The sequence below is a fragment of the Oncorhynchus masou genome, chromosome 9, assembly GCF_036934945.1.
Source record: "Oncorhynchus masou masou isolate Uvic2021 chromosome 9, UVic_Omas_1.1, whole genome shotgun sequence".
In the NCBI taxonomy this organism is placed as follows: Eukaryota; Metazoa; Chordata; class Actinopteri; order Salmoniformes; family Salmonidae; genus Oncorhynchus; species Oncorhynchus masou.
Genome location: NC_088220.1, coordinates 59,517,367 through 59,530,789, shown reverse-complemented (window position 1 = coordinate 59,530,789; position 13,423 = coordinate 59,517,367). Strand labels below are relative to the sequence as shown.

Below are 13,423 nucleotides of genomic sequence, written 5' to 3'. Positions count from 1 at the left end.
GCTCTGGCTGTTCCATGAAGACTGACAGCTCTGGCTGTTCCATGAAGACTGACAGCTCTGGCTGCTCCATGTAGACTGACAGCTCTGGCTGCTCCATGTAGACTGACAGCTCTGGCTGCTCCATGTAGACTGACAGCTCTGGCTGCTCCATGCAGACTGACAGCTCAGGCTGCACTAAACAGGCGGGAGACTGCATCAGCGCTGTAGAGGAGGAAGCCTCTGGCTGCGCTAAACAGGCGGGAGATTCCAGCAGCGCAGGAGAGGAGAAAAGCTCCGACAGCGCTGAACAGGCGGGAGGCTCCGGCAGCGCAGGAGAGGAGAAAGGCTCCGGTAGCGCTGAGCAGGCGGGAGGCTCCGGCAGCGCAGGAGAGGAGGAAGGCTCTGGCTGCGCTAAACAGACAGGAGACTCCAGCAGCGCAGGAGAGGAGAAAGGCTCCGGTAGCGCTGGAGAGGTGAGGCGCACTGTAGGCCTGATGCGTGGTGCTGGCACTGGTGGTACTGGGCCGAGGACACGCACAGGAAGCCTGGTGCGGGGAGCTGCCACCGGAGGACTGGTGTGTGGAGGTGGCACTGGATAGACCGGACCGTGCAGGCGCACCGGAGCTCTTGAGCAACGAGCCTGCCCAAATTAACCTGGCTCGATGCCCACTCTAGCCCGGCCAATACGAGGAGCTGGTATGTACCGCACCGGGCTATGCACCCGCACTGGAGACACCGTGCGCTCCACAGCATAACACGGTGCCTACCCGGTCTCTTTAGCCCCCCGGTAAGCACAGGATGTTTGCGCAGGTCTCCTACCTGGCGTAGCCATACTCCCTGTGAGCCACCCCCCCAATAAATTTTTGGGGCTGACTCTCGGGCTTCCAACCGCGTCGCTGTGCTGCCTCTTCATACCAGCCCCTCTCCGCTTTCACCGCATCCAGTTCTTCCTTGGGACGGCGATTTTCTCCAGGCTGAACCCAGGGTCCTTTACCGTCCAGTTCGTCCTCCCATGTCCATTCCTTCTCTCGCTGCACCTTGGGGCGGCTACACTCCCCTGGTTTAGCCCAGGGTCCTCTCCCGTCGAAGATTTCCTCCCAGGTCCAGAAAGTTTTGTCAACCTGCTCCTGCTGTGGCTGTTGCCTGTTACCACGCCGCTTGGTCCTGTTGTGGTGGGTGATTCTGTAACGGCTTTCTTCTGTTGAAGGAGGAGCGGACCAAAATGCAGCGTGGTACTTTTGAGACATATTTATTGAAGAACGAAAAAACACGAACAATACAAAAACAACAAAACGGAAACGTGAAACAACCTAAACAGTCCTAATCTGGTGAAGACACAGAGACAGGAACAATCACCCACGAAAACACTCAAAGAATATGGCTACCTAAATATGGTTCCCAATCAGAGACAACGATAATCACCTGACTCTGATTGAGAACCGCCTCAGGCAGCCATAGACTATGCTATACACCCCACACAACCCCAAGACGAAACACACCACAAATAAGCCCATGTCACACCCTGGCCTGACCCAATAAATGAAGATAAACATAATAAATATAGGCCAGGGTGTGACACGGCCTCTCTCTCTCTCTCTTTCGCAGTCTCTCTCTCTTTCTCCCGGGCATCAGCCTAATTCTGCTCTGCATGCATTATTTGGTGTTCTTTCTCCTCTGTCTTTTACCTGAGTCCATTTGTCAGCGTGGTAGAGAGACTCCCATCTCTTGAGTAAACTTGTAGGTCATCATTGTAAATAAGAATGAGTTTTTAACTGACTTGCCTAGTTAAATAAAGGTTAAATGTAAAAAACAAATTTACTTGCCACTTGTGTGCAAGTCCACACTCCACAGCGGAGGATTGTTTTGGGCAGGGCGGGTCCTAACAATACTGTTTTTCTAAGCCCTCCCATGTCCTCCTCCCTGTCTCGTCCTCCTCCCTCAGTCAGTTCACAGGCTTTCTTCTGGTATTTATATTTCCCTCCAGACCCGCGTTCAGGAGTTCAGTCGGTTCCTCTCCCTCTCTCACACAGACAGACACTGGATTGAGCTCAGCAAGGTGGGCAGTACTATAAGTACTGATCTGCCACTGGCTGCTGTCTGATCACCTGACCTGGAGAGGTGTAGCTGGCACTCCTCCTCCCTCCCCTCTAGCCTCTCAGCTCTCCTTCCGAGCCCCAGACTTTCAGATCAGAGGCCAGCGTAGAGGGTGTTTGTGTGTGCAAGTCTAGCAGTGCCAGTGCTGCAGTAGCAGTCATGTACAGGGATCTGTCTGACAGTCACTCTGAGTCCCAGGGACCAGACAGTGAGTGTCTGGGCAGCAGTATGAGTCAGGACAGCCAGGATTGTCTGGGCAGTATGACCCAAGAGAGCCAGGATATCTACCTAAGGATGGACCACCACCGCCGTCGCTCCGGATACCGCCTGGGACGCATAATTGCCCGGCAACAGCTGCTCCGGAAGATAGCTGGAGGTAGGAGGAGGAATGGTAGCTCTAGTCCAGGGTGTTGTGTGCGGCTTGCTGTCACGGCCTTAAGCGGTAGCAAGCCTCACCTGTTGCACTGGACTAGAGCTAGTGGAGTGGATACTATAGTAGGAGTGGTGGTGGAAACTCACTCTAAGTGTGTAAGGACATGGCAAGGTGCATGTCATGGAGTAATTCTGGTGTTGCTTAACTTAATAACACTTTTAGCAAGCTGTGTAAAGGGTGACTAATATTGTTGCTCTAGACTAGCACACCACAGTGTTCCTACATTCCAGAGGGTTGATTTTGTGTATGTAACATACCTGGGCTGTGTCATTCGCTGAATTGTTGTTTTGATCCTAAATACGATATGCAAGTCAAGACAGATCAGAACACCAGAGTAGGCGTGTGTTGGGAGCATGACAAGCTATCAGCCCCACCTGAACCTTGATACAGGAGGTGACCTACAGGGCCTTAAGAAAGTATTCACACTCCTTGACGTTGTCCACATTTTGTTGTGTTACAGCCCGAATGTATTAAATGTAGATTTTGTGTTACTGGCCTCCATATAATGTCAAATTGGAATTAGACATTTTTACAAAATAATTAAAAATGAAAAGCTGAAATGTCTTGAGTCAATAAGTATTCAACCCGTTTGTTAAAGCAAACCTAAATAAGTTTAGGAGTAAACATGTGCTTAACAAGTCACATAATAAGTTGCAATAATAGTGTCTAACATGATTTTTGAATAACTCATCTCTGTACCCCACATATACAATTATCTGTAAGGTCCCTCAGTCGAGCAATGAATTTCAAACACAGATTCAACCACAAAGACCAGGGAGCGTTTTCAATGCCTTGCAAAAAAGCAAACATTGAATATTATCTCTTTGAGCATGGTGAAGTTATTAAGTACACTTTGGATGATGTATCAATACACCTAGTCACTACAAGAGAGGAAGGAAACCACTAGGATTTCACCATGAAGCCAATGGTGACTTTAAAACAAGTTTAATGGTTGTGAAATTAACTTTATGTCCTGAACAGAAAGCGTTTGAAGAGTACCACTCTTCAAATGTTTAAGCATGTTGGTTGCTGCATTGTTTTATGGGTATGCTTGTCATTGGCAAGGACTGGGGAGTTTATTACAATAATAAGAAACGGAGTAGCGCTAAGAAAAGGCAAAATACTAGAGGTAAACCTGGTTCAGGCTTCTTTCCAACAGAGACTGAGAGACAAAGTTACCTTTCAGCAGGAGCACAAGTCCACATTTACACAGGAGTTGCTTACCAAGACGACATTGAGTGTTCCTGAGTGGCCTGCTTACAGGTTTGACTTAAATCGGCCAAGGCAGCAGCTACTCTTCTTGGGGTCCAAACACATTAAGGCATTTACATTACATGTAAAACGAAATATAAAATAGTACATCATATAACATTATTACACAACAACATATCTACAATACAAAATGTATAATACCACCATACAATAATATTACAATGTACGTGTGTGTAGAGTGTGTGTGCTAGCGCTTGTGTGCAAACGCTTATGTCTGTACCTTTGTGTGTCTCTCTTCTGGGTCTGCTCTTGCTTGATGATGTATGTGATATCAACAGAGAGGTATATTTTCTGGGTGATTTAAGTATTGACTGGCTTTCATCAAGCTGCCTACTCAGGAAAAAACTTTAAACTAACCAGTGCTTGCAACCTGGTTCAGGTTATCAATCAACTAACCAGAATAGTTACAAACAGCACATGAATGAAATCATGAACATGTATTGATCACATCTTTATTAATGCTGCATACATTTGCTTTAAATCAGTATCCAAATCCATAGGATGAAGTGATCCCAATAAAGTTACCATATTTAGGAAAACTACAGTTCCAAAGTCTGGGTCTAATATAGTGTATAAGATGTCATACAATACGTTTTGTAGTGATTTTTATGTCGATGTTGTTAAGAATATTTGCTGGTCTGTGGTGCATGATGAGCAGCAACCAGACGCTGTACTTGACACATTTATGAAATTGCTTATTCCAGTTACTAATAAGCATGTACCCCTTAATAAATGACTGTAAAAACTGTTAAATCCCCTTGGATTGATGAGGAATTGGACAGTTTTATGCTTGAGTGGGATGAGGCAAAAGGTATGGCAAATAAGTCTGGCAGCATAACCGATTGGCAAATGTAATGCAAATTGAAAAATCATGTGACTAAACAAAAGAAAAATACACTATACTATGAAACAAATTAATTATTTAAAGAATGATAGTAAAATGCTGTGTGTCACCTTGGTATAAAGGGTCGGGAGACAGGCGCAGGAATGTGTATGTCATGCCCTGACCTTAGAGATCCTTATTATTCTCTATGTTTGGTTAGGTCATGGTGTGACTCAGGTAAGGAAAGTCTATGTTTTCTATTTCAGAGGCAGCTGTCTATCGTTGTCTCTGATTGGGGATCATATATAAGTTGTCTTGTTTTCTGTTTAGTGTCTGTACCTGACAGAACTGTGCGCTTTCGTTTTCACTTTGGTTATTTTGTTTGAGTGTTGTTTTGTTATACAAATCATGAACACTTTCTATGCTGCGCTTTGGTCCACTCCTTTCAAAGAGAGCCTTAACAGTGTAATAGTTTTAAAAATGTCTTTACCCAAATTACAGCGTGCCATGTACAGGCATGGGGATGAAGACCAAACAAACACGTATACAAAACACAGGGTTGAGACCCAAACAAAAGAGCGAGGAGTACCTCGAATAAATACACAAGCGCACACAATGATTATCACAAGAGACGTGACGCGTAATCATCTGCGCAATACAAATGGTACGAAAGCCAAAACACAGCACAGGTACTCACACGACCAACGGACATTGGGACAATAATTGACAGCTCAATGGTGAACCAAAGGGCACACTTATACAATTACTAATCATTGGGAAATGGGCACCAGGTGTGCGTAATAAACAGTTCCGGAGGGATCCATGACCCCCCCCCCCCTCCATCTCGAAGGACCATGTAAAAACTATTGGTCGCTAAATCTGGAGAAATGATGGACCATGTAAAAAAAGGTTGGCTGGTATGCCATCACCCGTCTGAGCGGGCGGCTGTGAATGCCCTCTCCCACTATATACTTATAACTGATTGGTTTGGTTCTGCCCACTATAGTTCGCTCCGGTTAGAACATGATGTTGAGGCCCATACTGAACACTTGGTCACCACCACATGCACACACACGCAGACACAGTTGTTTCTATTTGAGGATGATGCTTATATGATTGTGGTAGTCCGAATGACTTTCAATCTAATTGTTGTGGTGATTTTCATGCACGCACAACATTCAAACATTTGTGTTATTGTCGACAATAGCAAGTCCTCCGAAACATGCGTCTTCACCCTTCAGATGACGATAGCACTCTGACCTGAGTGTGCGGGTGCAGTGTCCAGATGCACATTTCCAAGTGTTCTGAGCTTAGTCATGGACTAAAACGCTGTTTCAAAGGAGATTCTTCATTGATCATGCTATTTATTCCAGGATGTTCGCAAAACTGGCCCATAAATTGCGGGTACTATCAATACACTCAACCTTTTGTCACACACAGTTGTATTAGAGTCTGTCCAGTGAACTGACCTCCTCCATCCCCTGTTGTGGCCTGTCTCTCCTGGCTGGAGCATTCCAGCTGGCCAGCTGCATTGACGTAGCAGGCTAGGAGAGGGAGGGACTGGGCTACCACACCTGGGTTCAAATACTATTTGAAATCATTTGAAATACTTTATCTGTGCTTGAGGCAGAAAACCCCCTCTATCTTGCACTCCAGACAGGCTAGAACAAACACTCAAAGTATTGGAAAGATTGCAAATATGATTTGAAACCATGTCTGGGGTTTACCCGGCCATAGTGACTGGTAATATAGCAGACTGTGGGAGGGAGTGACTGGGAGCTACTGGTAGTTTGTATAGTTTCACCCTGAATTCCCGTGAAGCTTGTCCAGGGGTCTTAGTCATGTTTCCCATCTGATGGCATTGCAGTGAGACTCCAGCTACGAATGTGTGGGAGTGTGTGTGGGTCCCATTCAACTGCTTACAGCCAGTCAAAGAGAGTCCATACCAATGAGCTGCTACAGTGTACAACATTCCCAGACCCATTTTGTATTATATAAACATTTGGCAGAGTAGGCCTACAGAGCTGCGACTGTGGTCCAATATCTAGCAGGGTTTTCCTGGTCCACAGAGTGAAGGAATGAGCCAGTTTATCTGCAGCTGGGTATGAGGATGAGGCCAGTCTCTCTGCAGCAGGGTATGAGGATGAGGCTAGCTTCTCTGCAGAAGGGTATGAGGATGAGGCCAGGTTCCCTGCAGCAGGGTATGATGATGCCAGCTTCTCTGCAGCAGGGTATGAGGATGAGGCCAGCCTCTCTGCAGCAGGGTAGGTATGCATCCCAAATTGAACCCTATTCCTATATAGCTCCCTACTTTTGGGGATTGGGGGCCAGGGCCGGTCCCATTTGGGACTCAGCCTATGTGTATGAGGGAAGAGGCCGGTGTTCTATTCTAGAGGAATGTGTCTCTTTCCTGTCAATATTCCTGCAGTCCAACTCAATCTCTCTCTCTAGATCTATAGAGCAGACTGACTGCATCTCTCCCTATATCTGCTGCTGCTGCTATTAAGGGGAGTGGAAAAACCCAACACTTCACATCCGAATATAACTATATAGGTCCTCTGTGTCCAATTCCCCCATACTCACGAACACAGACCCTCACACACGTGGTTATCATCCCATTTGCCCCTCTGGCCGTACACAATACCCCCTCTGTCCACAGTCAATGATCTTTTCATGCCGTCATGGAGAGAAATTTCTTGCAGAATTCCTGTCTAACGCCCAAAGTTATTTTCACCCGAACTTCATCCCTTTCATCCCAATTTGCTTTGGATGATGTTCTACTGGCAAACCCATTATAAAATACAGAACCCAGAAGATTAGTCAACTGCTCAGTCAGAGTTAATGCAATAGATCATGCCTGGAGTAGTGGATATTGGTGCTTTGGCCCTGGTATGTTTATCAAGACTAAATTCCTGTATAACTGGCTGTCTATTTCTTTCTCTATATATCTCTACCTATATCTATAGTTGCACATGTATCTGTAGTGGGGATATACTGCATATCAGTGGAGGCTGCTGAGGGGAGGACGGCTCATAATAATGGCTGGAATGGAATAAATGGAATGGCATCAAACACATGGCAACCATGAATTTGATGTATTTGATACCATTCCACCTTTTAAAATGTTTTTTATTTGACCTTTATTTGTACAGGTTTTTTCTCATTGAGATAACATCTCTTTTCCAAGAGAGACCTGGTCCAATAGCAGCAGGGGGAACAACATTTCAGACAAAACAACTTACATACACTAAAACAACATTAAACAAAACTATAAACACACATACAGTACAACAATTACATATTACATTAAAAACACAAACGTCTTGACTAAAAACAGCTGGCCTAAAAACAATTACACTCTTCTATGATATTTATATCGATCAAGTGTTTAAACTCCACCAACTCCACCATTATTATGAGCCAGGTGTCTTTTATACTGATAACAAGTTCAAACAGGTGCCATTAATACAGGTGGAGGACAGAGGAGCCTCTTAAAGAAGAAGTTACAGGTCTGTGAGAGCCAGTAATTTAGCTTGTTTGTAGGTGACTAAATACTTATTTTCCACCATAATCTGCAAATAAATTCATAAAAAATCCTCCAATGTGATATTCTGGATTTTTTCTCTAATTTTGTCTGTCATAGTTGAAGTGTACCTATGATGAAAATTACAGGTCTCTCTCATCTTTTTAAGTGGGAGAACTTGCACAATTGGTGGCTGACTAAATACTTTTTTTGCCCCACTGTATATAACATCACTAAAATCTAAAAACCGACAGTAATGTACATCGTACCAGCTCCTTCCTGGCCTCAAAAGAAAAACATGCCTTATGCCAGTAATACAATCCTATTTTCAGCTTGAGCTTGCTTCAAGTTCTCTACATGCACAGTGAAGCTCAGCTTATCATCAACCCACACACCCAAATATTTGTACACTTTAACTTGCTCTATAGTATGTCCAGCCAATGTAGCAATGACATGATTTGTAACATGCCTGGCATTTGAAAATACCATGCATTTTGTTTTACCCAAATTTAGAATCAGCTATAAATCCTACAGATTCTGCTGTATGATGTTAAATGCTCTTTGGGCATTTTCAAAAGCTGAAGATAAACTACTACCACTTGAATAAAGAACAGTATCATCTGCATAAAAATGAACATCCGCTGTTTCAGTAAGATCCCCAATGTTGTTGATATACAAAATGAACAACAGTGGGCCCAAAATAGAACCTTGCGGAACACCTGAGCACACCTCTATGGACTCAGATTTACAACCATCCGCCATTACACATTATGTATGATTTGATAGGTAATTTATAAACCAATCTAGAGCATGACCAGTAATTACACAACATTTTAACCTTTGCACTAACACAGCATGGTCCACGGTGTCAAAAGCCTTCGACAAATCAATAAAAACAGACATACAATGTAACTTCTTATCAAGAGCACAGTGGATGTCATTTAAAACCTTCAATGTTGCTGAAACAGTGCTGTGGTCAGACTTAAAACCTGATTGCATTCCATCTAAGATGTTGTTTTCTTGGAAGTAGACCTTTAGCTGCCTACTAACTAAGGACTCCAGTACCTTTGACAGTACAGACAATTTTGAGATGGGTCGATGGTTGTCAAGTAGCGAAGGATCTCCACCTTTCAGGAGAGGCAGTACAAAAGCGGATTTCCATAACTTGGGGATTTCCTTAACATCAAGCGTGAGGTTAAAAATACATGTTAAGGGGGAGCAATGATGTCTGCAGCTAGGTGTAGGAGGCGGGGTCTAGTTCATCAGGGCCAGGGGATTTTTTAAAATACATTTCTTTCAGGGCTTTACACACTTCTGAAACAGAGAAGGATGAAAAGGAGAACCTGGTGAAGGAGTGCACAGGGGTGTCAGGTAAATTCATAGGGGGCTCAATTATACCTTTGACCTTTTCAAATAAACTACCTGCATCTATAAAATGCCAATTCTAGGCTTTCAGAATGGAGGTTCTCTCAGTTAAAATCGGTGTATCGACCAACAATTGTTTGGGAAGCTATGTATATTTTTTAAAGACTGAAATGGTGCTTTACTGTGGTAGAAGTCTAAACCATGAAGAAGGCTGGCTTGCTGACACCGTTTGTTTTCTTCATGTCTTCACTGAGGGGTCTGTGTTTGGAACAAGTCCTCCTGTCCAGTCTGACCTCCTAGCTGACCCCCGAGCCTGATCCTCTAGTGGCCCTTCACAACGGCCCTCTGACCACCCTCTGAATCTCTTGTTGTAGCCAGTGGCTCCATTCTCTCTCTGTGAAGACAATTTGCTCTCTCTCTCTCTCTGTCTCAGCGCTCAGGACACTGTTGGCACCTCATCTACTGGTAGGAGTTACAGCCTGGCAGCTGAATAGTAATAGGCTGGAGATAATCTGTCTGTCTCCTCAGGAGGACTGTGATAACTAGCAGTGTGGACTGAAGGTGCAAGGTTGTTGTGTACTGTAGATTACACGACTTGGTGGTTGTGTACTGTAGATTACATGACATGGTGGTTGTGTACTGTAGATTACATGACATGGTGGTTGTGTATTGTAGATTACACGACTTGGTGGTTGTGTACTGTAGATTACATGACTTGGTGGTTGTGTACTGTAGATTACATGACATGGTGGTTGTGTATTGTAGATTACATGACTTGGTGGTTGTGTACTGTAGATTACATGACTTGGTGGTTGTGAACTGTAGATTACATGACTTGGTTGTTGTGTATTGTAGATTACATGACTTGGTGGTTGTGAACTGTAGATTACATGACTTGGTGGTTGTGTACTGTAGATTACATGACTTGGTGGTTGTGTACTGTAGATTACATGACTTGGTGGTTGTGTACTGTAGATTACATGACTTGGTTGTTGTGTACTGTAGATTACATGACTTGGTGGTTGTGTACAGTAGCTGTATGATTTAAGGGTTATTATGCATCATAGAACCAGGCTACATGCCTGCTAGCCACCATGATAACCCTCTGTAAAATATAGCCATGTTGATCACATTAAGGATACAGTACCTTAACAGGAAGAAGCTTCGGCCTCCCAGGTTTCGAGGTGGGCTGAAAGCCTGTGACAGAGCCTACGCTGTGCCCTACTAAACACGACCCTGATGGTGACAGAGCCTACGCTGTGCCCTACTCAACACGACCCTGATGGTGACAGAGCCTACGCTGTGCCCTACTAAACACGACCCTGATGGTGACAGAGCCTACGCTGTGCCCTACTAAACACGACCCTGATGGTGACAGAGCCTACGCTGTGCCCTACTAAACACGACCCTGATGGTGACAGAGCCTACGCTGTGCCCTACTCAACACGACCCTGATGGTGACAGAGCCTACGCTGTGCCCTACTCAACACGACCCTGATGGTGACAGAGCCTACGCTGTGCCCTACTAAACACGACCCTGATGGTGACAGAGCCCTACTCAACACGACCCTGATGGTGACAGAGCCTACGCTAAACACGACCCTGATGGTGACAGAGCCTACGCTGTGCCCTACTCAACACGACCCTGATGGTGACAGAGCCTACGCTGTGCCCTACTCAACACGACCCTGATGGTGACAGAGCCTACGCTGTACTCCTACTGATGGTGACAACACGACTCCTGATGGTGACAGAGCCTACGTTGTGCCCTACTAAACACGACCCTGATGGTGACAGAGCCTACGTTGTGCCCTACTCAAATGGTGACAGAGCCTACGTTGTGCCCTACTAAACACGACCCTGATGGTGACAGAGCCTACGCTGTGCCCTACTCAACACGACCCTGATGGTGACAGAGCCTACGCTGTGCCCTACTCAACACGACCCTGATGGTGACAGAGCCTACGCTGTGCCCTACTAAACACGACCCTGATGGTGACAGAGCCTACGCTGTGCCCTGCCCTACTCAACACGACCCTGATGGTGACAGAGCCTACGCTGTGCCCTACGACCCTGATGGTGACAACACGACCCTGATGGTGACAGAGCCTACGTTGTGCCCTACTCAACACGACCCTGATGGTGACAGAGCCTACGTGCCCTGTGCCCTACAGAGCCTCAACACGACCCTGATGGTGACAGAGCCTACGCTGTGCCCTGCCCTACCCTGATGGTGACAACACGACCCTGATGGTGACAGAGCCTACGTTGTGCCCTACTCAACACGACCCTGATGGTGACAGAGCCTACGCTGTGCCCTACTCAACACGACCCTGATGGTGACAGAGCCTACGTTGTGCCCTACTCAACACGACCCTGATGGTGACAGAGCCTACGCTGTGCCCTACTCAACACGACCCTGATGGTGACAGAGCCTACGCTGTGCCCTACTCAACACGACCCTGATGGTGACAGAGCCCTGATGGTGACAGAGCCTGTGCCCTACCCTGATGGTGACAGAGCCTACGCGACCCTGATGATGGTGACAGAGCCTACGCTGTGCCCTACTCAACACGACCCTGATGGTGACAGAGCCTACGACCCTGATGGTGGCAGAGCCTACGTTGTGCCCTACTCAACACGACCCTGATGGTGGCAGAGCCTACGCTGTGCCCTACTCAACACAACCCTGATGGTGGCAGAGCCTACGCTGTGCCCTACTCAACACGACCCTGATGGTGACAGAGCCTACGCTGTGCCCTACTCAACACGACCCTGATGGTGACAGAGTCTACGCTGTGCTGATGGTGACAGAGCCTACGCTGTGCCCTACTCAACGCGACCCTGATGGTGACAGAGCCTACGCTGTGCCCTACTCAACACGACCCTGATGGTGGCAGAGCCTACGCTGTGCCCTACTCAACACGACCCTGATGGTGACAGAGCCTACGCGGTGCCCTACTCAACACGACCCTGATGGTGGCAGAGCCTATGCTGTGCCCTACTCAACACAACCCTGATGGTGACAGAGCCTACGCTGTGCCCTACTCAACACAACCCTGATGGTGACAGAGCCTACGCTGTGCCCTACTCAACATGACCCTGATGGTGACAGAGCCTACGTTGTGCCCTACTCAACACGACCCTGATGGTGACAGAGCCTACGTTGTGCCCTACTCAACACGACACTGATGGTGACAGAGTCTACACTGTGCCCTACTCAACACGACCCTGATGGTGGCAGAGCCTACGTTGTGCCCTATTCAACACGACCCTGATGGTGACAGAGCCTACGTTGTGCCCTACTCAACACGACCCTGATGGTGACAGAGCCTACGCTGTGTCCTACTCAACACGACCCTGTTAGTGGCAGAGCCTACGCTGTGCCCTACTCAACACAACCCTGATGGTGACAGAGCATATGCTGTGTCCTACTCTGGTGATGGTGGCAGACAAGGACTTCTTATCTATTTCTCTAGGGAAAGTGGTGTCGCACAGGCTACAGGCCAAATGACAATCCTGGTCCCATTTAGCAGCAGTACTGCCTCTCCTACAGCCTGTGTGTTTAACCTGACAGCTGTCATGTGCAGACCAGCCCAGTCATAGAGCAGGCTAATGATTGTCTACATACCTGATATCCAGTGTAACGATACACAAAAGTCATATATTAACAGAACCAGGCTGGAAAACTCTCACTGCTCAGCTCAACTCAAAGGTCAATCACGTTCCTGAGGGGAAATGCTTACTAGCGGAATAATTTCCCAGTGCAGTGAAGTAGCACAAATCAAGTCAATAACTAGGTACTAACTAATTGTATCTCAGTAACAGTTACTGAAATAATACTTTTTTAGGTCAGTATGTATTAACTGTGGACTGTGATTGTGTCATTTGAAAGTGAAGTCCAGGCCTCTCTTGATCTTTACATTAACCTCAG

The 13,423-nt window shown here is 46.4% G+C and overlaps 1 protein-coding gene across 2 annotated transcripts in view; it reads left to right on the top strand.

The window, feature by feature from the left end:
- Positions 1 to 13,423, top strand: part of LOC135546351 (stAR-related lipid transfer protein 13-like) — a 71,498-nt gene that overhangs the window by 11,794 nt on the left and 46,281 nt on the right. The window contains exon 1 of one of the 2 annotated variants that reach the window (XM_064974705.1): positions 2,124 to 2,449. The exons of the other annotated variant lie outside the window; for it this stretch is intronic. Coding sequence (XP_064830777.1) covers positions 2,233 to 2,449 — 217 coding nt within the window. The 5' untranslated portion in view covers positions 2,124 to 2,232. Of the gene's footprint in view, positions 1 to 2,123; positions 2,450 to 13,423 lie in introns of those variants that run through there. 2 annotated transcript variants of the gene reach the window in all.